Raw genomic sequence first — 25,096 nt, forward strand, 5'->3', positions numbered from 1 at the left:
ATAGGAATTTTTTGAACAACTTACTATAGTAAATAACTACTATCAAAGTATGATTTAAAATGACAATTGTTATTATATTTTATTTTAATAATTAAAACTTAAAAGACATTTAATTAAAAAGCTTTATTATAAATTGAAAATTGGCACAATTATTTCTATAAACCATAAATTAGAGTATTTCAGCTCACAATACACTAGTCCATTTAAATTTAACTGTAGGGGCGACCAGTGATCATTTAGCTATACCACTTACTGACATCCTACTATAGACTATAATATAACATATATATAGGTATAATATTCCTATATACAGTATTATTTCAGACATTATGTCGAATTCAAAAAAAATATGTTAAGATCTGTGATTCTTTGGTGATAAATTCTATAATAATTCTAAAATAACATTGTATAAAACGTAGTAATAAATACAAAAACTTACTTTAATATGACTTAAAAAGTTTCCACTCGAATTAATTGACCCATTTACAACTTTTTGGCAGTTTTGACATATAACGGACAATTTTTTACCTTCCACGGCTAATACTTTATAAAAATCATTAAATAAGTATTTAAAACTCGGAGCTTCAAGAGGAGCGTGGTTAGATTTGTCTAATGTGTCGATTGTCGAATGTGGGTCGTTAACATTTTCTTTAGTAGTCACCGTTGCCAGATCTAGACGAATTTTTTTCGTAACAAAACGGTCCATAATATTGTACGAGCTTCAATGCTTGAAATATTTAATTATATTAGAAATAGGTATTCTATCGACTATCAGTAATAGTTCTTACTTCGTACTTACTGCTTGTTTCAATTCACATATACTATATAACATATAGACAGCAATTACTATGAAAACTTACTATTGATTGCAGTACTGCTATTATAGTATTACTATTTCATAAATGTGTTTATTTCGTAAATTAAAATGTTATTTGAAAAATATTAATAAACCACGTTGGAAATGCAATCGTAAATAACGCAAAGCTTACATTATTACAACACGTCAACAAGACTGCCGATTACATACGCACGCGTACTTCTGTCTAATGTCTGTACAGTCTTATCTTTTCGTAAAGAGAAAGCTATTTTTAGTGTTTCGATTTTTTCCAATATTTATAGCCTATGCGAATTTATTATTGTTGAAATCGTCAATCGTTAATACTACCATTGGTTATAAATAAGTACTAGTATTTAATATTTATAATCAATGACACCAAGAATAAAATTACGATTTACAATAATATTATAGTATTATTATATTGGCTACAATATTATTGTGTTAAGCGTGTTACACACTACCTAATTTGGTCGGGCCGACAGGATAATTTGGTCAGATCAGACGTCATGTCAGGTCGTATGTAGACGTGTCGTCTGACTTTAATCCTGTCGGGTCTTGTCAGGTGGCCATACCATCTGATCGCCCGACCGACCGACCAAATCATATAGTGTGTAGCACTGTCGGGCGGATTTTACAGTGGTCGCCGCTTATAGTGTTCACTGGTTATAAGAATCAGCCGCTTTTAGTGATCAAAAATGTGAGGAACGGAACAAACAGCCGTCTTCAGTGCATTTTTCGCCGCATACTGTGATCAGGTTTTCGGTTATAGTGATCAGAAAAAATCATGTCAGAAATAAAATTTATAATAAAATTACCTATTTTTATGTACACAAAGGGGGAAAAACGATTACGAACGGCCGTCCTAATCTTATCTAATGTGACCCACGTAATGAGTGTACTTCATATCGTAATATCGTATATGTTTGAAACCGTTTGTGTTCCCGTTATTACCGATATGTATACGGATGACAGTATACTCGTACGTATAGACTTATACGCAGTTTGTTTTCGTCCGTTGCGTTGTTCGGTGCACTTTATGTTTAGCGTGTAGTGTATTGTTTGTATAGTGTATTATGGCTAGTAGAAGTGCGCTTTCAATAAGTGAAAAAAAAAGTGTCCTAGCCGATTATGACAAGCTTCCCGAGAAGACGAATCAGAGATTAGCAGCACAACAATTGGGCATTCCGCAGTCAACATTAAATAAGTTACTGAAATCCCGTAACGAAATAAGTTACTGCACTGAATCTCAAAATAGAAAACGTAAACGTGAGAGCAAAAGTAAGGCAACCGATGAAGCTCTTTTCATGTGGTTTAAGCAAGCTAGCGCTATGAATGCTCCTATAAATCGCAGCATATTAATGACAAAAGCCAATGACTTGGCCAAAAAAATGGGAGAAATTAATTTTAATGCAACTGATGGTTGGTTGACTAGGTGGAAAGATCGCCACGATATTGTTTACAAAAAACTTCATGGAGAAAAACAAGACGCAGATGCGAGTGGTGCTGATTCTTGGATTAAAACAACGTGGCCAACTGTTTTGAATAAATACGGTCCGGAAAACATCTTTAATTTAGATGAAACAGGGCTGTACTATAGAGCAACACCTGACTATTGCATGGTTTTAAAAAATGCACCGGCCTCTGCAGGGAAAAAGAATAAAGCGAGAATCACTGTGGCTTTAACGTGCAATATGACGGGTACTGTAAAAAAAAACCAATAGTCATTGGTAAAAGTAAGCAACCAAGATGTTTTAAAGGTGTCAAGAACTTACCTGTTGACTACTTCAGCAATATAAATGCTTGGATGACATCTTTTATTTTTGAAAGTTATTTGAGAAAATGGGATTCAACATTTGATCACAAAATCGCTCTAATTTTGGACAATTGTACAGCGCATCCCAACTTTTCTTTAAAGAACATTGAACTGGTATTTCTTCCTCCCAATACAACGTCTTTAATTCAGCCCCTTGATCAGGGTATCATCAAAGCTTTTAAGACTTTTTACAGGTCCGATATGAGAAGGCAAATTATTGACGCAATCGATGACGGACAAGGGAATGGTAACGACATAGCTAAGGACATGACAGTGCTACAGGCAATTCACATGTCACACAATGCTTGGATGAAAGTTACAACTTCATGTATAGTGAACTGCTTTAAAAAGTCTGGTATGGTTCCCATAACCACGAATGAAGCCCTTGAACTCGATTTACCCGATGTACCAGTAGATATTTCAGGACTCCAGATAGACAAAGAAACCTTCAATGAGTGGCTGGATGTAGATAAGGACTTACCAGTTTTTCAAGTGATGAATGATGACGAAATAGCTGCTGAAATAGTTTCACATAAGGAACAGGGAAATGATGTTGAAGTGCATGATGAAGACGAAGTTGAATATGCAGAGGACCGAGTACCAGTAACCAGGAGTGAAGTATTCAATGCAATTAATACACTGAGAAGAGCTATTGAAGAGCATGACATAGGCACAAATTACTTTGATACGTTGAACAACTTAGAGCACATTATGATGGTTTCCATACCAAAAAAACAGGGGCAAATTACCGACTTTTTTAAAAGAACCTAAGTTTTAAATTTCGTATGTATGTATATTATTTTATTATATGTATTAATTTTTAAATTTAAATTTAATTAATATGTACTACTGTATTTTGATATTTTGCACAGTATTTTTAATGTAAAACAAAATAAAATATGTATTTAAAAAAATTTTCGTTATTTTTTCGATATTTTTTGAGTCGCCGCTTATAGTGTTTTCCGGTTATAGTGATCAAAATACTCTCGGACGGATGTGATCATTATAAGCGGCGACCACTGTAGTTGGTTTATTGAGGTTAACGTGATAACACGTCTGTACCTAGTATCTACTTCCAGTTTAATTAAAAATATATAAAACATTTTAAAATTTAATTAATTTACATTTTACAATGACTGCTGTTTTAACAGAACGAGAAGTGATTTCGGATTTTTTAGAACTGTACAAATCTTTTACATGTTTATGGGACATTACTTCTAAGGAGTACTGCAACAAGGATGCAAGAAATCAGGCGCTTGAGTTATTAAAAGAAAAGTTAAAAATAATAGACAATGACGCTAGTATCGCAACTGTAAAAAAGAAAATTGAGAATATGAGAGCTGCATACAAAAGAGAATTTAAAAAGGTAAACAAATCAATTATTTTTAAAAGTAGGTAATTTTAATATTCATTATTTATTATTATTAAAAACAAAAAAGACAAAAATTGTCTAAAGTTAATACTTTATAAATAAGAAAATTAATGATTAATATACCGTAGAATGGGGTAACTTTGATAGTTTTCCAATGGATTTTAGGTTTATTTTTCAATTTACTACAGTAAAACTAAAAAAACATCTATATTCTTAATAAGTTTACCTCATATACCTATATAATTATCTTAAGTAATAAAAGAACATTTTTTTTTTGAAAATCGTATCATATAGTTTTTAATTATTAAGTGTTGCTATCAATGTAAGACCTCTTGTGGGGTAACTTTGATACCCTCTATTTTTTTAAACTGTTTTAAATGGTGTAGTAGTAAAACTATCAATGTTACCAGAAAAAATTATTTCTGACTTTTACTTTTTGAGTTATTTCAACTTAAATATAGCGGGGTAACATTGATACAACTACATTTGACTCAAATAAGATACCTAGTTAATGACAAGTAATGAATTAACATATACTTTTTTATAACTTAATTAAAAATAAAATAATCAATACATTTTTGAATCTAATATTTATTTTATAATCTTTGATATATTGTTATAGTAATTATAATAGGATAATAATTAATAACAATTTAATAAAAACATTTTATAAATAGTCTTGTTGTTTCTGTCAGACATAATATACATAATATATAATAATTGCAGGTACAAGATAGTAAAAGAACTGGTGCTGGTCTAAAAGATATTTATGTGCCATCTTTATGGTATTTTGAATACCTAACATTTCTAAATGAAAAAGAAAACTCAAATATAAGTGGAAGTGACACTATCGATTTCAAAAGTGATGATGAGGTAACGATTTATTATAATGTTTAATTTTTTTTTTATTTTTTTTATTAAAAATCAAAACAATATTACATTATACATTTAACTAGGTAACACATATAACATAAACTATTATAAAGACAGTAATATGTTTACCTTTATGGCTTTATAGCCTATATTATTATATTAATTATGAATTGATATGATTAAAATGTAAAACAATAAAAACAAATGTAATCAAAAATAAATCATACAATAAAACTAATTACATTTGTTATCATAGTTTTCGGGGATATAGCCACGCTGTAAAAAATATATCTGATGTTAGATATTATATTATATTATGTATATTTATACAAATTTTAGTTTCTCAATACATTTATCATCCTTTCTTGGAAATCTACACTGCCTACACCATTAAAATATTCTTTAAATATGTTCCTGACGGTTTTGCCTTCTTCTGTATTTGATTGATTACATCGATTTACATCCAACAATGTTTGTTCCTGCCGCCAAAGACCTCCTCGGAGTGTACCACTTTCAAAGTCTTCTCTGTCTACACAGTTATTTGTTATGTAATTTGTTGATTTTTTACTTAAAAAATTATGCAGAGCGCAACATGCTAGAATTATTACATCAACATTTTTAACGTCAACCATTATCGGCTTTTTAAACAATCGGAAACGCGATGATAAAATTCCAAACGCATTTTCAACTACTCTTCTCCCGCGCGATAGTCTGTAGTTAAAAATACGCTTGTCGTGTGTTAAGTTTTTTTGAGGAAATGGTTTCAAAATGTGTTTAGATATTGCAAATGCACCATCACCTAAGAAAACATACGGTGCTGTTGTATTTGTATTAGGAAGCAACTTAGGTTGTGGTAGCATTAGTTGTCCTGAAGTTAGTTTTTTATAAAATGTTGTATGTTTTAAAACACCACCATCGGAAACACTCCCATTTATACCAGTATGGACATACATAAATTTGTAGTCAGCTGTGACAACTGCAAATAAAACAACACTGAATGTACCCTTATAGTTGTAATATAGAGATCCACTTCCTGGTGGTTTATTGATTAGGACATGCTTTCCGTCCATTGTGCCTACACAATTATTAAACTGCCACTGGGTTTCAAATTCATTCGCCTGTTCTAACCATTCGTTTTCTGTTGTAGGCAGGGATGTATTGGTAAATAATGATTTGAGTATACGCCATATTTTCAAGGTCGGATTAAGAACCTATTGAGTATTGGGTCCCGAGGCTGAAATTGCATATGGGCGCTTTTGACAAAATATGCTTTACAAAGCCACTCGCTACGCTCGCACAAAGTTACATCTTTCTAACTATTTCACAAATTAACAATTGCATTATAATTTATAAAATTACAAAATTAATAGGTATATGTAAATTATGTCTATAAAACTACTAATTGTAGTATAAGTAAATAAATTACATAAACAACATTTTATTGTTAAAATATTACATTAATACATTACAAAATATTCCAAATACTTTGGTTTTCTATGTTTTTTTTAATATTTTTTGATCGTGTATCATCTGCTGATCTGTGACGCACTAGCCATGACTTCACATACACTTCTGGTTTCCAAAGATGCAATGGAGGACCATTTATTTTAATAAACATCAATTCAGAAATATGTTCAACAGTTAATCTTGTTCGAAGATCATTACAAATAATATTTAAAAGGCTAAAGCCTCTTTCACACTCGGCTGTGGAACATGGAAATGTTTGAACACAATTATGCATTTCTAAGATCGATGTTCTGGAACTTTTTTCTTCTTCTAAAAATTCTCTAAAACCATGAACTGCATTATCTTTATTTAAAAAAAATCGGTCACATATTCGTTTCACTTGGTCTTCCCCATATCTTACACCAACCGTTTGAGGCCAAGTAGTTTTATCTAGTATACAGATATCTTGAAGAATTGAATTATCAATATCATTTTTATCTAATAATCTTGAATTTAGATTAACACAGATACTTGTTATGAACTGATCACTATTAATGGAAACAATTCTTGAATAATTAGTTAACTTTATATTTTTAAATAACATATTTGATAAATCTTTTTTAAATTCCTCCATATGATCACCATTTTTATATTTAAATGACTCTATTATTCTTATTATTCTTTTAATTTTTGAATCAGCATTTATCAATGTAATATCTTTACTTTGGAGAGCCAAAGATAAAGTAGAAAGTTCGTACAATACATCACACATTAAAGCTAAATCAGAAATGAACTCAGGACTAGTTATTTTTTTATATAAACCTAAGTATTTACTTCTTGATTTTGCGTCTCTAGTTATGTCTAATGAAGATAAATGAAAGTGTTGACTTAGGGCAGGAAATGTTCTCCACACAGATTTAACTGCACGCCAACTACTTGCTACCCAGCGAACATCTAATACTCTTCCAATGTTAACAAAAATAATATCAAGTTCATTGCAAATATCCTTTAATTCATTTTTGTTTTTAGGGGAATTATTATATAAAACATATTGTGAATCAATAAAACTTTTGAAATGATTAGTTGCATTTATATCCTTCATTGTGTCATTGACAGCGAGTTCTAAGCGGTGATTAAGGCAATGCCAGTTAAAAATTAAAGGGTATTTATCTTTAAGTAATTTTGCCACTCCAGCTTTTTTACCAATAAGTACACTAGCTCCATCACTCACAAATGATATCCAGTTTGTTTTTAAAAATGTATCATTGAAACCAGATTTGTGTAAACATTCTATAAGTTGATTAGTTATATTTTGAGCTGTTTGTAGTCTTAATTCGACAAGATCCAAAAATATGAACACCGGGTCTTCATAAGAAATAGATGATTTTACATACACTACCATTGTAGATAATATACTCATTGTTGTACTTTCATCTATCAAGACTGATAGTTTAGAGTTAGATTTAATAATATTTAATACAATTTTTTCCTTCATTTCTGCTGCAATATGTGAGATAATATTTGTTGAAGAAAATCGAGAATGTAATGTTGTACCAACACCAATACCATTGAGCTTTTGTAATTCAAGTAGCTTGAAATGGTCATCATAAGGTCTATTGTTTTTGGCGATAAAATATGCTGTGCGAAAAATGGTTTCAGTCGATTTATGCATTTTATAAACATTATTTTCAAATTGTTTTGTTAGTATATTAGACTCTTTTTCAGTTATTATATTACTAGCAGTTTTATGAGCCATTGAAGATAAGTGTCTTTTAATTTTGTTACGGAGAACTGAGAGTCTTGTTTCCTTTTTATTACTCTTACCTCCACTAATTTTACATTCTGCCCATTCAGATGAAATTTCTACACCACGATTTTTAAATTTAGTTAAACATCCAATATCTCGACAAAAAGAACAACCAATTTTTCCATCAAAAAATATCAACCATTCATATTTTGCTTTCTTCGCATGCCATTGTTCGGTAGTCCAATCTGTTGGCCATGATGAATTCTAAAATATAAATAAAAATAATAAAAGTTGAGCTAGTTAATTTTTTATTAAATTAATAAATTAAATCACTAACATAGTGTGTAATATTGTCATGTGTAACTTTGTCATCTTCATTAGCTTTCAAAGTTTCTGTTTTGCAATTATCTATATCACATAATATGTATGGATTAACCTGCAATGGTAAAAATAAAAAATATATGAATTTTAGTTGATAGGTAAAATTAATAGTTAATTATTAATTATTTTATTAATAGTTATAAGCCATAAACAAATTTAGTTACAAGAATTAATATGGTTATATGATTATAATGTTAAAGATGTTTAACTAACCAAATGCTTCACTGTATGTAATGATATAAAATTATTCTTTATAAAATAAATAAATGAATTGTAAATTGTATTGAGTAAACTATCTATGGTAATACTTGTCTCAGGGTTCACTATTTATAAGTCTATTTATAAATTTTCTTTCTACCTTAAAAATGTCAACATTTGGAATAATATTTGGAAATGGGTTTGACAATTTTAAAACAATTTTTAGAAATGTTATACATTTTATGAAATATAAAACTTTCTAAATTTTTATTTTAAATACCAACAATTTATTATTTAATAAAATAAAATGTTTTTTTTTTTTATTTAATTTTACTTTTCATTGTACAGTTCAATCAATATTAAATAGTTAAATATAACTTACTGTTGTTGATGAAATGATTTTGTCATTATACATGACAGGAGGTGGGTCATCTTCATCTGAAGTTCTAGAATTTTCTGTAATATTTTGAGTATCAATAGTATCATTATTGATGTTTTGTTTAATCTAAAATGGTAAAAAATGTTTGATAAAGTACACAGATGAGTACATGCTACATGATAACATTAGTAATTATTGTAATAGTTTTGATTCAAAATTTTGAAAAAATATTTAAATATTTGATTTTGATCTGTCACAAAATAGTAAAAGAAGAAATACAAATAGTGCAGACTTCTTATTGTACTAAGTTAAGTACGAAGTACCTATCTGCTATTTAGCATTAATAAATAGATATCGTGACTTTGGATATTATTGTAAAATGTAAATATTAAATTGTAATTACCTTTTTAGTCACAGGATTAAAATAATTAGTTATCGAAGCTGTAGGACGTTTATTAGTCGGAGACATTTTACCATGCGTAGTGCGTACGGTACGTATGTTTGTGTGTAGGTTCGTAGGTACGTCGTACACTCGTACGTACGTAAATATGGTTTATAAATTATGAAATTGAAATATAACACAGAATAACACAATTTTATAACAATAATATTATATTACTTAAATTCAACCGGCATAACAGCAATAGATAAACATTAAAAATGATAAGTAATTCATACAACAACAAATCTATTTTAAATATTTTACTAAATATTGTCATATTCTATGTATACATATTATAAAATATTCAACTCTATAATCTATTTATAGCTTGTTTATGATAACATTGTATGATTTTCGAGCGTTCGCCGCTCGGTCGCGGTGATATAACCTTACTGGTTGTAGATTGTAAATAATACTATCAATAACAATTTATTAACAATTACATTAGATAATATACTGGATTATACCATGGTCTTAGACTATTGACTATACAATTAGTATACCGTATAACAACCTAATAAATGTTATATTTTAATCATAAAGACATAAAATATTATATGTTATACAGTAGAATTTAAAAAGCCAATTTTAAATCTTCAAAAACTATTAGCTTAGCACTAACCGTATACACGCCGTATACTCAACATTTACCCACCGTATACTTATAAAATGAATATTTTTTTCACGTATACGCATTTCTTTGTAAATATTGTTATGAGTATACGCCGTATACTCCCGTATACGCTCCAATACACCCCTGGTTGTAGGTATCTGAAACACAAAGCATTGTAAATGAACCATCAACTACATTGGGTAAGAAACGACGTGGTACAAAGTTGCAACAACAACAACAAACGTTAATTGAAAGCGCACAACATTTAATGTCTAAAGTAGATAGCCCAGAAGACATATATGGAAAAACTATAGGAATACAGTTAACAGAAATGACTAAAACTCAAAAATGTATTGCTGAAAAGTTGATTTTAGAAGTTATTTTTTACGGAAAATTGGAAAAATTGACTTTATGTTCATCAATTTCATTAAGCGCCTATGCTAATTCTTATAACTATTCAACACCATCACCTAGTTCTACAATGATTTCTTTGCATTCAGACACTTCTCATACTTCACCAGTAACAACCATGCCAATTCCTATATCAAATGACATACCAAATGATTCAAATAATATACAACATTCATATAATGTGAATGAATTTTTATTATTCAAGAATCTGTAATAATATTTATAATAATATAACTTGAATAAGAATAAAACATTTCAATTTATAAAAATGTATTGTTATTATTTATAAGACATCTCTCATTTATTTTTATTATACATACACTATTAATATTTTACAAGTAATTGTTGATTAAATAGGTAAATATATTAATTTATAAAATAAATTGTTCTTACCTTTAAAAAATTTCTCAGCACTTTAAAAATAGCATGACACGATCCTGGAATTATTTTTGAAAGTAACTGTGGTGAAATTGCAGTACTAAATTTTAAATCATTATATTCTCTGCCTGATGCCAAATATCTTAGGGTGGCAACAAGTCTTTCTTCGGCACTGACAGCTTCTCGCAAATGAGTATTTTGTTTAGTGATCGATGGTCTTACTAAATTTAGTAATTCGTCAAAACAATTGTGATCCATTCTTAAATAGGTACGAAAATCATCACCATCCAATTATTTTTAGTAATGTCATGTGGCTGAATTTTCTTCGTTCAATTAACCATTTTTTTGCCCAAATCCTTCGTTTCCTCTTTTCTTCCGTCAATGTCAATGATAATGCTGTTAGGCAAATTCCCAATTTCTGTTGGTTGGATAACGAAGCCATGATAAATTGTGGTTTATGTATAGACCTGGTAATCTATTGTGGGGTTGTTTTGACCACAAATTTGATATTATAGTCAAGCCGCAAATATATTTAATGCATGGATGAACACTCGTTTAAAATCGTAAAATTGTTACATTCGTAAAAAAACACAAATTCGACATGCGAACACCACAAGTGGTGGACACGAACTAGACTGACTGCATCGTGTGGTGGTCGTACTGTGTGTACGCAACGTCTGATTTGGTCAGGTATCCTGTCGGGCCGACCAAATTAGGTAGTTTGTAACACGCTTTATACTCATAACTCATAACTAATAATGTGTTATGTGTATCGACTATCAATAATTGATTGCTCAAGATAAAATACATCTCAATTCGGTGATTAATCGCCTATATAGTATGAAAACTACTTTAAATTGTATACTATGTGAAAATTTCAAGTCAATAACCATTTGGGCGATTGTAAACCACCGATTTACAGGTAGTCGATTTTAGGGTTGGATTTATAACATGTAAATTCCACCGATACATTTTTTTTACCTGAAAAAAAAATGTAAGCTCCACCGAAACGTATTTTTGACTTGAAAACTCGTAAACTTCATCGATGGTAAAATCCATAGATTAAAACTATTTTTAGTATAGCTATAGCTATGTGTATACATATCGTTCATCTTAACGACCGCAGATAATATCATATCGCGATATCGCGAAACGAATGCATTCGATAAAATATTTTCGAAGACACATTTTAGTGCGTCCGTTGATTTCAAAATGAACACATTAAGTGAATTAAATAGTGAACGTGGAAATATGTTGCCTTGTTTGAATAATTTTAAATATTACTAACAAACAATTTTAAAGTCCGGTGAAGAAAAGTGGCGGTGTGAAAATAAAAAGTGTTCCGTGGTTTTAAAAACAATTAATTCTGGATAAAATCGATTAATTACATTTCAACAAACAGAATATAATCATGATGCGTCGACCGAAAATAACCTTCAACGACAAGTGCTTAGTACTGGAGTTAAACGAAAGGCAATAGAAAATAATTGTGATGCACCAAGGAAAATTATCAAACACGCATTAGACGAAAATTTATTGGATGGAAATAACAGTACAATACAGGTTAGAGATGTAAACTATGCTAAAAGAAATTTATATAATGCTAGGAGAAAGACAATACCAAAATTACCTAAAAGTTCATTTGACGTTCATAAATTTTTAAATGAAACCCAATGTATGACGAGTAGAAATGAAAATTTTCTTCAATATAATAGTAAAGAAAATGGTATTATTATATTCTGTTGTAAAATAAACTTTGAGGCTATGTGTAAAACAGAAATTGTTTACATGGATGGAACATTGACATATTGCGTAAAGCATTTTTTGCAGTTATTTACTATACATGGATACCTAAATGGCCATTACGTTCCTTTGTGTTTTTGTGTATTAAAAGATAAACTCGTGTCCACTTATACTGAATGCTTTAAAAGCATTAACAAAATATGTTCATCTTATGGTTTTGTTTTTGACCCAAAAGAAATCATTATTGATTTTGAAAAAGCAATACACAACCAGAGCCGCATTTAACGGGGGGTAAGGGGGGGCAATTGCCCCGGGGCGGCAAATTTAAGGTGATTTGAGGGGCGGCAGATTTTTAAAAAATATATCATATTATAATATTATACGTTCTGCGTTACGAATTTCGTAAACAATTTTCAAAATAATACAATATTATTATCATATTAAAAATATTATAATGTTCAATAATATAATCTACCAACGATTCAATAATAACTAAATGCATCACAGTTGTGCGTCTGTGTTATTTATAGCTTTTATTTTGCGGCGTGTAGATCAGTCACAACAAAGAGCTGTCGCCTGTTGGTTGTTGCGGGCAATGCGGGCTGTATAATCTTCTAGTAATCGTAAAAGACGTATAACGTATTTGATTAAAATATTATCGTTTTAGTAATTTTATCATCGACAGTCGACGACCACGTTCTCGACGCAATTTCGATAGACAACAGTGTTGTGTTTGTGAAATTTTTGTTTACCATTCAATAATATTATTAAATACTATGTCAGGTAAGCGAATCAAATTAAGTGGTGCAGCTTACCAAAAATTAGCTAAAGAAAAAAAGAAAAATAACGAAGAACTACTTCAAAAAATTCCTAAACTTCATTCTTTTTTCCCTGCTAGAATTGTAGAAAATGTAAGTATTTATTTTTATGTATATTACATTTTGTAAATCAAATATAAACTAATTTGAATATTTACATTGGTTATAGTCGGAATTGATCTCCACAGAAGAATATTCTCAATCTCAAACTGATATTTCTAAAATTGAAATACCGTTTAATACAGCTGATGATACAAAAGTTACTGAAATTATTACACAGCCACACAGTCTACAGGTATAAATATAAAATAATATACTTAATAAAATATATTTTTAATACATGGATAGTCAGATTTTTTTAAATAGATAGTAATCTTATATTATTTTTTTTTATAATATTTTTTCGTAAGGATAACAATTGACAATATTGTTGAATAATTATGTTGTACTAAATTGTATTTAATTTACTGTAATATTATATGTAATTTATTATTTATTTTATTTACATTTTGTTTTATATAATTCTTATTTATGTGGTACTGGCTTTTAGAATTTTTCATTTAAGTCTTACCAAAGTAGTTAATACAAATCAATTAATTTCGTTATTTTTATCTTTATTTTGAATTTGAAATATTCTTTACATTTTGTTATTTTAATTATTAAAATAATAAACTTTAGGTTTAAAGTAAACATGGATTATGCGTATTAACATCTGTTACATTTAATTTTTTTTTTGTGGGGACGCGAATTTGTATTTTTATAATAACCGCTATTTATCGGCCCTGATTGGATCAATGTGATCACATTAAGCAGAACTCACTGTAATTTTTAAATGGATGTGTTTGTATAATTGCATCTGTATTTAAATACAATTTTGAAAGTATCTTTTATAACACTTTCTATTAAATCTATCATCTGACACCTATGTCTCACGACTCATATAGTACCATTTTAAAACAAAAATGTTTCCGTTTTATTTAAGCAGAAATCACTGTCTATGATTGTAATGATAAATCGCAAATTCCCGGACCTGATCCAGTAAAATGGAACTTAAATTTAGATTCTATTAATTTCTTACTTGCAAATCCTCCGAAGATAGATATATCAACTATACCATTTGCAGAAACAAAACGAATGTTTGGTAATATAAGTAGACGTCTAACTCCTGAACATTTTATGAGAAAACTTCAGAATGGTGAAAAAAAACTAAGAGAATGGGTTTTATATTCTCCTTCAAAAAACGCGTTATTTTGTTTCCAGTGCTTGCTTTTCTCGCCTAAACCAACTGTTTTCGGGAATAAAAACGAAGGTTTTATAAACTGGAAAAAATGTAATGAATGTCTACAAGAACATGAGACTAGTAAAACTCATGCTGAATCAGTTAGAATCTGGTTTTCTAGAATAAAAAAGATGACCACGGTGTCATAGACTTAGAACTAAAAATAAATATTGAAAATCAAATTTCTTATTGGAAAAATGTTTTATATAGAGTCGTTGAAACAGTTTCCTTTTTAGCATCTAGAGGCTTAGCTTTTAGAGGAAATAGTCATAACTTTGGTTCAAAACAAAACGGAAACTATCTTGGTTGTCTGGAACTAGTGGCTAAATTCGATCCTTTTTTGTCTGCTCATATAGCTAATTATGGAAATAAAGGAAATGGGAACGTGTCATACTTATCTTCCAATATATGTGATGAGTTTATAACTTTAATGAGTAATACTGTAATAGATAAAATTGTGTCCGAAATTAAAGAAAGAAAATATTTTTCACTTATAGTAGACTCGACCCCTGATGTAACAACACGAGATCAACTCACAGTTGCTATAAGGTATATTTCAAATGAAGGTTTACTGGTGGAACGTTTTCTTGGTTTTATTCCCTCTGTTGGACATAAAGGATCGGACATGGAGCAAGCATTACTTAAAAAATTTTGTGAACTTAATATAGATTTAAAGTATTGTAGAGGTCAATCTTATGACAATGCGTCTAATATGTCTGGTATTTACAACGGATTACAGACTCGAATTAAAAACTATTCATCGACAGCCTTTTTTGTGCCATGTTCAGCACATTCTTTGAATTTAATTGGTTCCAATGCTGCAGATACAACTTAAGAAGGCACCAAATTCTTTTTTATATGTCAAGCAATTTACAATTTCTTTTCTGTTTCAACATTTAGATGGAATATTTTGACTAATATTATCGAAAAGAATCCAGGTTGTGTCAAAATAAAAAAACAATGTTCAACTCGTTGGTCATCCAGGTACGATGTATGTAAAGCAATGTATAATGGTTATGCACAAGTACTCAGTGCTTTAAATACTATTTGTGATGACGAAGGACAAAAAAAAGATACAAGACACGAAGCTCGTTCAATTAAAAATAAAATTGAAAGTTTAAATTTTTGTTTTATGATTTGTATGTGGACACCTATACTTCAAAGATTTAATGCAACAAGTATTAGTTTACAATCTATAGATATAGACCTAGCCACAGTTGTAACTCTGTACGAATCTTTAGAAAAATATGTGGAAGACTTTAGAGACAGATTTGATGTGTACATACAACAAGCAAAAACAATGTGTTCAAAACAATTATTTTCCTGGGATGGAGTGAGACAGAAAAAAAGGAACAAGTTTTCGATGAAACTGAAAATAACGATGAATTATTGGAAGGAGTACACAAAATGAAATGTGAAGTTTTCTTTGTTATTATTGACAGGCTAGTTATGAATTTACGTGAAAGAAAACTGTCCTACACTGATATAAATAATAATTTTGGATTTATATTAAAATTAGAACAGATACATTGGATAATAACGAAATACGCGAAAGTGCTAAAAACTTAGTAAAAATATATCCTGAAGATTTAAACGAGACGTTCATTGAAGAATTGGTACAATTTAAAAATATTTTCAATTTGTTTTCAAAAGAAGATAAATCATCTTTTATAAGTCTTTTAAAATGCCTCTCAAATTCTTCCCTTTTAACAACATTTCCAAACGTGAAATAGTATTACGAATATTTTGTTGTATGGCTTCATCCAATGCAAGTGGGGAACGATCATTTTCTGTATTAAAAAGAATAAAAAATTATCTAAGGTCTGCTTTAGTTGATGAAAAGATGTCATCACTATCCATATTAAATATAGAAGCCGACCTTTTACAACAAATTGATTGGTCGGACATAATACATAAATTTGCAGTTTTAAAATCAAGGAAAAAATTAATATAAGTTAAATGTATATTATGTATTTTAATTTACTATTTTTAATTTTTAATTACAATTATGATTAATTATATTATGAGTATTTAATAAATGATGTGTTTTTCAAAAAAAAAAAATTAAGTATAAATTCATTGTATAGGTACCTACTCTTTAATATTTTAAAACTAACGTATAGAAACGTATTAAAATATATTTTTGCTATGTTTGTGATAGCGAAAAAAGAAAGATGAAAATTATATGATATTTTTTAAAAATATGTAGAGGCGGCAAATTTCATATTGCCCCGGGCGGTAATTTGGCTTAATGCGGCACTGTACACAACGTATGCGATTTAATTTGGCCAAATGCGAAATTGATGGGTTGTAGGTTTCATGTTACACAAAGTTGATGGAGAGCAATCCAAAGATTTGGTTTAACTGAAGATTATAAAAAAAAAACCGAATTAGGTGATTGGATTAGTATTTTTAGACTCTGATGATGTTTCTAATTTTTTTGCAATAGAATTAATGTCTATAAAGTCCGAAAACTCAAAATTAACACAATTCGCAGATTATATTTTAGACACCTACATTGCAGAAGAAGCATTATTTCCACCAAATATTTTGGCTCAATGTAGCGCTGAATTGAATTTAACGACGAATGCATGCGAGTCGTTTCACTCACATTTAGCTCAGTCCTTTGCTAACACACATCCAAATATACATCACTTTACAAAATGTTTTTTTTTTAATTTTTGTTTAAATGCAATAAATATATTATAATAAATCTGCACCCACATAAATTATTTAATCTTAGTTAATCAGATTGGATTTGGATTACAATTAAAAAAAAAAACATACAGGTGGAGTTTACATTTTTTTTCAGGTAAAAAAAAAGTACCAGTGGAGTTTACATGAAAAAAGGTCTAAAAAGGTCGCAATCGGTGGAGTTAACATGCGCCCAACCATTTGTACCCTCGACTTTGAATGTTGAATATCTAGTCCTATACATTTCATATTTATACATATTATAACCTTTGATGATAAATACTAATATTTATAATCAATGATATAACAATTAATGTTGTCGAAAATCTCCGTGTCAAAGAGTCGTCAAGTTTTAAAGTATCAACTTTATAAAATGTAGAAAACGGGAACCAATATGGTCATATTATAATTATAAGTATAATCAAGATTTTTAAGGAAGAAATTGAAGTGTATCGATACGTATCGGGTCAATATTGGGCGTATAAGAAGTTGCGCGTGGAATATAGGTACAAGCAAACGTACCGATCCGTATGGACTGAGGTCTGAGACTTCGATACGAGTCGGTAGTCAGTACGTAACTATTGATAAGTATCGAATTTTTCTTCTTGAAAATATTAATTATGCACTTTAAAAAAATAAATGGATATAGTGTTCTGATCGAACAATGTTAATACAAAAAATGAATATTATTCATGAAAAATAAATATGATTTAAATACAATTTATCTAGATTAGATAATTAAATGTGTCATCTAAGATAACAAATAGATAAATGGCACATTAGTTATCTAGATAAGATAATAGATTAGTAATTTTTTATCTAGATAATTACCTAGATACATTTATCTAGATAAGTCTCAACACTGTAGATATGGTGTAGGTGACACATTATTCCCTGATAAAATACGCGAGTCCGAACCCTGTGAAGATATTATGATTTCTGAAACTAATGCTGATCAGAAAAATACAAGTCGTAGTTCATCCGAAATATCTGAAGACAATGATAATATAAATAAAACGCTTAATTTTAATATAACTCTTACTCGTACTGAATGGGACCGTCTATACGATGGTAGTGATGTTACATCACAAATATATCGTCGTTCCTACGGAAAAATTGATTGCCGTTCATATTTTTCGTTGAAACCTTACAATTGGTCATCAATTATTCATGAACACTTTTTTGAACAGACAAAATTACGTTGTTCTATGGTCTATAAACAATATGCAAAAATTTATCCTAATGGACAGATATTTTTAAATATACTCGGTCATTGTTCTACATGTAAAAGTATTTTTACGGGCATTTTAAATAATTGTCCCGATGAAAATGTACGAGTGATAATAAGGTGTACAATGACTGGACAATTTAAAAACTGTAGGAGCTATAGAAAAAGAAGAATAATTGGGGAGAAAAAAGAAGACTACATTAATAAATTGAAAACACAAAATATGGCTAGCGTATATTCAACGTACTGAGGCCAAAAAAGTTATGGATTATGGAGACAATGAACCAAGCTATATACCTTCGTTGAATGCTTTAAGGCTCATCAAACATAAGTCATTATTAAAAGACCATATACATGAAAATCCTCTAATTTCAATATCACTGTTAAAAAGGAACACCCTCTTACAATAATATTATAAGAGAAATTGGATATGACACGGAAATAAATAAATAACTACAGAAATTATTTGAAAACGTATTCTACTCCAACCATTTCAATCGATGCAACAGGGTCAGTAGTAAAAAAAATTAATCTATTCTCAGGACGACAAACTCACAGTATTTTTTTATATCAAATCGCTTTATATGGTCGGAAAAACAAAAATCAATTTGCAGACTCCACCGAAATTAATAGTTACAGACCAATCATTAGCATTAATGCATGCTGTTAGTAAATCGTTTACACAATTTTCTAATTTTAATGTTTACCTTTTAAACTGTTCAAAGCTAATTGTGAAGGAACCTGGAGCAGATGTTCAAACATGCATGACTAGAAACAGTTTTAATCATGTCATGCACTTAGTAAGTTCTTGGCCTGAACTCAAAAATTGTAACTACAGAATAAAAATTTTTATATGAGAGCTATTGGTTTCCTAGTGATAAGTACGTCGTTTGAAGAAATCAAAAATATTTTTAAATTTATTTTTACAGTAGCTCTAAATGAAACGGATTGAACAATAATCAATTACCAACTGAATGCGAAAATGCCAAAAACTACATAAAACAAAAAATATCATAGATATTAATGAAGTGGAAGAACGTGACACAGCTACGGATGTTTTAAGAGACGATCTGAAAAATGAAAATTGTGAAATAATTAATATCACAATTTTTGATGAAATAAAACAAATCTATTTATGTTGTGGAGAGTCAAGTAGATTAAATTCAAACAGCACGGGTGATCATTAGGGTGGTCCTTAAAACAGAACTTTGAACATGTGTTAATTATACAATCTAAATTGGTTTGAATACTTATAAAAACGATGTATAAAAAGTTTTAGGAGAATCGGACAATATTAACCCGTGCCACAAAAGGGTTGAAGTTGAGAATCCCTGTTTTGTAGAAAACGACATAGTTTGATATGTTTTTCAAGTATATCACAAATAATAATGACTGTATCGAAAAAAGTATAAGAACATAATTTTTTTGAAATTACATTTTGTGTAATTTTTAATCTTATACATTTTTCATTTAAAAATTACATTAATTAATATTGTGAATAAATGTTCATATTTAAAAAAAAAGTTGTATTTTATTAATGTTTATACTCAAAGATTCAATTTTTTTAAAACTTTTTATGTAAAATAGTACTCTTCTTGGAGTCTGGGTATTTATTGCGGGTAGTCACACACAACTTGGAACAAATATTGTTTTTGAGTTTCATCATTGGTAATTTTTGTGTTGTATTCCTCTATAAGTTTAACTCCTAATATCATTGACATTTATGTTGGTGACAATGGCAGTAGATTTTTTAAAATGTTCATCATCGTTCCATTTTGATGGATCAGTCGTAAGAAAGTATTTATTTTTAAACGTTTAAAGAATTGCATTGAGCTCACACAAATAAAATCTTCAAGGCCTTTATTTAATATACCAATAGACTCTTTTGGGTTCAAAACATATCGGTTTATATTATCTTCTTCTGTATCCATATTAAGAGCTGCTATCGTTTTTCTTTTTGTGTCTACTGGTACGTGTGGATCGAAAAACGATAACGCAGCTGCGAAAGTCCGAAAGCACAAATGTTGGGAATTTCGGCACAAATCAGCACAAACGATGCACAAATTAATGGCACCATTCAAATTTCTAAATATGAAAATGGGGGTGCAACCATTTCCCCAGTACCCCTTATAAAAAACGTTGGTATCTCGGGAAGTTCAAAAGCACAAATGTCGTAATGTAACGTAATGTAACCAATTGCTACCGATTTACCCAATGGTAAATTTCCTAAAGATGAATCAAATCCACCACGTTCGTTTTCAACATCATATTATACAAAGTTGGTTAATGGAAAGTCTGAACATCGATCGTGGATTACATACTCACCTACAATGAATAGAATTTATTGCTGGACATGCAAACTGTTTGGTTCTATTAGAGCTCAAAAAAACTCTTTTGTCACTACAGGTTGCAATTCATGGGGACATTTAGGAGGTTTATATGGTCGAATTCATTTACATGAAACTTGTAAAGATCACTTAGAAGCTGAATTAAATAAAATAATGTACATAAATAATAATCGTGTTGATATTCAGTTAGTGAATTCTAATAATAAGCATGTTGCAATGAATAGAGCAATTGTGCATGTATTAATGGATATAGTGTTATGTTTATCCAAACATAATGATGCATTCAGAGGCCATACTGAGTGTTTAACTAATGGTACAAGTGGAAAATTTCTAGATTGGGTTAACGTTTTTGCCAAACATCATACAATTTTAGCTACACACTTGGAAAATATTAAATCATCAACAAAAAAACAAAGATTGACATTTCTATCTAAATCATCACAAAATTCTATGCTCAACTGTATTGCTGAATCGATCCGCGAAACAATTTTAAAGGAAGTGAAACTGGCTGGAATGTATTCACTTATACTGGACTCTACAACTGATGTGTCATCACTCGACCAATTTGCTTTTGTATTGAGGTATTGTACAAACGATGGGCTTATAAAAGAGCGATTAATTTGTGTTGATGAAACAGTAGATTCAACTGGAAATGGGATGTATGAGTTATTTTGTAAAGTATGTGACAAATATAACTTAAATTCGAAGCATGATCTGATTGGACAAGCTTATGATGGGGCATCTAATATGCAAGGAGCTGTAAAAGGATTACGCTCATTAATACAAAATGAAAATAAAAGTGCACTACATGTATGGTGTAGTGCACATTGCTTAAATTTAGCAGTTGTTGATTGTTGTGAAGCAACTGTATGTGCACAAGACTTTTTTGGTACAATTAGTAGTTTGGTAACATTTTTAGGTGCCAGAAAGAGAACCGCAACATATGTAAAATTTCAAAAACAATTATATAAAAACCAACGTATTCGTAGGTTAAAAAGTTTTTCTGCTACGAGATGGACATACCATGACCGTTCTTTAGAAGTTATACAAATCACTTATAAATCAATTATTTTAACATTAAAAAAAATTGGCCTTGAAGAAACTGACAAAAAAAACAAACATTTAGCTAATAGTTTTTTAAAGCAACTTAATTCTTTTAAATTTGTTCTTACAATGCATATGATGCGCAATATATTCTCAATTACTACACCTTTATCAAATTATTTACAAAATCCTTCCATCGATTTCATTCAAGCAATACATTTAATTAAAGTGACTCGACAACAAATACAAGATTTACGAGCAATGAAAACTGAATCTGTATTTGAGAATCTATTTACAGAAACAAAATTATTTTGTGAAGCACAAGACTTAGAGGAACATGATTTAGCAGAGGTGCGTACATCTCGCAAGAAAAAAATGAGTGGAGAAATAAGTAGTGACGAAAGAATAACTTCAGCAAATTACCGCTATGTGTGTGAAGTTTATAGATGTTCATTGGATGTTATTTTATCTAAACTAGATGATAGATTCAGTGGTTCTGAAAATATCTTCAAAGAATTTTCATTACTACTACCTGAACGCTTAGAGTTAAACAAAGACTCCCCAAATAAATTTGATTACTTGGTAAACTGGTTGTCTGCAGATAGAATTAACAAAAATGGTTTGAATGTAGAATATGAATTATTTGCTTCTAATTATAAAAACTTTATGAATAGTGCTACAGCAAATAACATAACAATGCAATCTAAACATTCCAAACATACAATTAATACAAATGATTTAAGTGATCAAAATGATACTGACAGTGATGATTCCGAAGAAACAATACATGTTACTGCCATATACTCTGCACTGTGTAAAATGGGAATGGTGTCAGCTTTTCCAAATTTATTCATGGCTTATAAAGGAATTTGTACTCTGCCACCAACATCAGCAACTGCAGAACGATGTTTTTCCAAGCTTAAACTCATTAAAACAAAATTACGCTCTACTGTTGGAGAAAATAGGTTGGATAATTTAATGTTAATTTCTTGTAACCCTGATATAGAAGTATCAATTGAAGATGCTATTAATAAATTTGCTTCAACTTCCAGTGTTTTGCAAAAAGCATTAATGTATTGTTAACACTTAAAAAAATATGTATATTAACTTTTTGTATTAAAATGTTTTGATAAAAAAAAAAAAATTAAGTATATACCTATTATACCTAACTACTTATTAAAGAAAACAATGAAATACAATACCCATGATTAACTTAGAGTTAATTAATCATGCAATATGCTGTCCATTAGAATACTAGATTAAACTTATTTTATCTTATATCTTTAGGTTTGTAATATTAAGTTGTTTACTTGGTTATTTAGAATTCGGTACTTAATATATCAATTATCAAAATTAGCAAATTTTAGTATATATAATTATAGTAAAAAAAAAAATAATAAAATTAAATAAGGTTTTGTAGTGTGACTTTTTGATCGGTGGGTGGGTGGTTTTAACTATTCTTGAACCACCAATTGAAAAATGTCAAACCGCCTCTGCTATGCCCAGTTAATGAACAGTTGCATTCAGATCTTAGATCATATACTATGGATGTAGCTATGCGTTTACCGAATTGTGTCCAACATCATCCCCACCAGCTTCAAAATTTCACGGTACACGACAGAAATGCGCATTCCCAGAAATCTATATAAATGATGCTGTTATACTGATAAGTGACGATAACGTTGAAATTAAATAAAAACCAAATGACTTTTTATTAAATTTGCTACTAATTTGACATCAAATTATTAATTTTTTTTCATTAATGTGGGCAGAGTGTGTTGTTTTTATTGCCAATCAACACCATCCAAAATGTCTGGCTAAACACTGCACACTGTAGTAACCTCGTGCTCGTACTGTCACCACTCAGTTACTGCATGTACTTCTTTTACGACGGTGGCACGTGTCGTTCTGCTTCAGCGTAGAAGGTAGAGGTTCAATGTAATTTGTATAAATAAAGTTAACACCTTGTAAAGTAATAACTGTGTATTGAACGTTAACTTATAATTAATATAAAAGTGTTTCGACAGATTTACTGTATGTAAATCTACCGAAGAGAAAGTATTTGAAATAGTCTAGTACTGGGAAGTACTCGTATAAGCGGCAATGCGGCTGTTACAAAGTCCGCGACTCATACAAGTACAAAAACTGGGAATGACTATAGCTCGACGGCTGTACAGTCTCTGGAGCTCTGAGTGATCAGGGCCCCTATTTATATGGAACATGCTATGATAAGGAGAGGACGAATGACGTCAATGGGAAGGTGATTTTGGTATTAGCTCTGGTGCTAATCAATGAAATGCCTATATTAATGGCCTATTCCGGTGGCGTGATGTTGTTGTAAGTTTGGACTTTGGATCCTCGTTTTTATGTGAAAAACACCGGTTTACTACAACACGTAAGTTACACATTTATGACTATTGCTGTATTATAGAAATAATACTTAGCTGGTAATAGGTATTATTTTATAAATCATAACTAGCTTCGGGTGTGCCCCGCTCTGAGTGTGCCTCGCTCTGAGTGAAACTCGCTTTGAGTGAAACTCGCAGTAAGTGAATACCCTAGGACGGATGGAAGAGCTTGAAAGTGGAAAGTTTTCAAAAAAGGAAGACCTATCGCTGATTGGTAGTACTTCGAGTCTTCTATCGGGATGAATGATGATAAGGCGGTTGTTGTCGGGAATTGATAAGACTTTCGTGGCGTCGATAATAATATTGTTTATTAAATTATTATTATATATGCCTCGATTCCCGGCTTGTGGAAGCCGCCTCCGGCGCCTTCGAGGGGGTCGAGTGAAAATCGTTCCAAGGGAAATTCGGTTGGAAATGGTAGTCGGGTGTCTAGAAATCGGTCACATATATAGTTCGTCTCGAGGCTTACCCGGTTCTTTTTTGAATGTATAAAAATATATAAGTACGAAAAATAGTAATAGAGTGTCTAGCTATCAGTCCTCATTCGATGCAAATCGATACCTGTGCTGGGCAATCCGCCTATGGCGGATTGTTATACCTCCTGACGTCGAAAGTCTGATGTCGTATAGTAGGGGAAAAAGTT

At 30.1% G+C, this 25,096-nt stretch overlaps 5 protein-coding genes across 5 annotated transcripts; all 5 read left to right on the top strand.

The window, feature by feature from the left end:
* Positions 1-1,911: 1,911 nt before the first annotated feature.
* Positions 1,912-3,422, top strand: LOC132925544 (tigger transposable element-derived protein 4-like). The gene is made up of 2 exons (XM_060989934.1): positions 1,912-2,536; positions 2,596-3,422. The coding sequence occupies exons 1-2, from the start codon at positions 1,912-1,914 to the stop codon at positions 3,420-3,422; spliced, it is 1,452 nt and encodes a 483-aa protein (XP_060845917.1).
* Positions 3,423-3,783: 361 nt separating this feature from the next.
* Positions 3,784-10,727, top strand: LOC132924148 (uncharacterized). The gene is made up of 3 exons (XM_060988276.1): positions 3,784-4,017; positions 4,750-4,896; positions 10,257-10,727. The coding sequence occupies exons 1-3, from the start codon at positions 3,784-3,786 to the stop codon at positions 10,725-10,727; spliced, it is 852 nt and encodes a 283-aa protein (XP_060844259.1).
* Positions 10,728-13,410: 2,683 nt separating this feature from the next.
* LOC132925545 (zinc finger MYM-type protein 1-like) lies at positions 13,411-15,566 on the top strand. Its single transcript, XM_060989935.1, has 5 exons — positions 13,411-13,545; positions 13,622-13,747; positions 14,003-14,027; positions 14,435-14,812; positions 14,968-15,566. The coding sequence occupies exons 1-5, from the start codon at positions 13,411-13,413 to the stop codon at positions 15,564-15,566; spliced, it is 1,263 nt and encodes a 420-aa protein (XP_060845918.1).
* Positions 15,567-19,237: 3,671 nt separating this feature from the next.
* LOC132925546 (zinc finger MYM-type protein 1-like) lies at positions 19,238-22,029 on the top strand. The gene is made up of 4 exons (XM_060989936.1): positions 19,238-19,318; positions 19,379-19,481; positions 20,886-21,907; positions 21,991-22,029. The coding sequence occupies exons 1-4, from the start codon at positions 19,238-19,240 to the stop codon at positions 22,027-22,029; spliced, it is 1,245 nt and encodes a 414-aa protein (XP_060845919.1).
* A 145-nt stretch (positions 22,030-22,174) lies between these two features.
* Positions 22,175-23,128, top strand: LOC132925547 (uncharacterized). The gene has a single exon (XM_060989937.1). It carries the CDS (start codon positions 22,175-22,177, stop codon positions 23,126-23,128), a length of 954 nt encoding a protein of 317 aa, XP_060845920.1.
* Positions 23,129-25,096: the final 1,968 nt, after the last annotated feature.

This window comes from Rhopalosiphum padi, chromosome 3 (assembly GCF_020882245.1).
Source record: "Rhopalosiphum padi isolate XX-2018 chromosome 3, ASM2088224v1, whole genome shotgun sequence".
Lineage (NCBI taxonomy): Eukaryota > Metazoa > Arthropoda > Insecta > Hemiptera > Aphididae > Rhopalosiphum > Rhopalosiphum padi.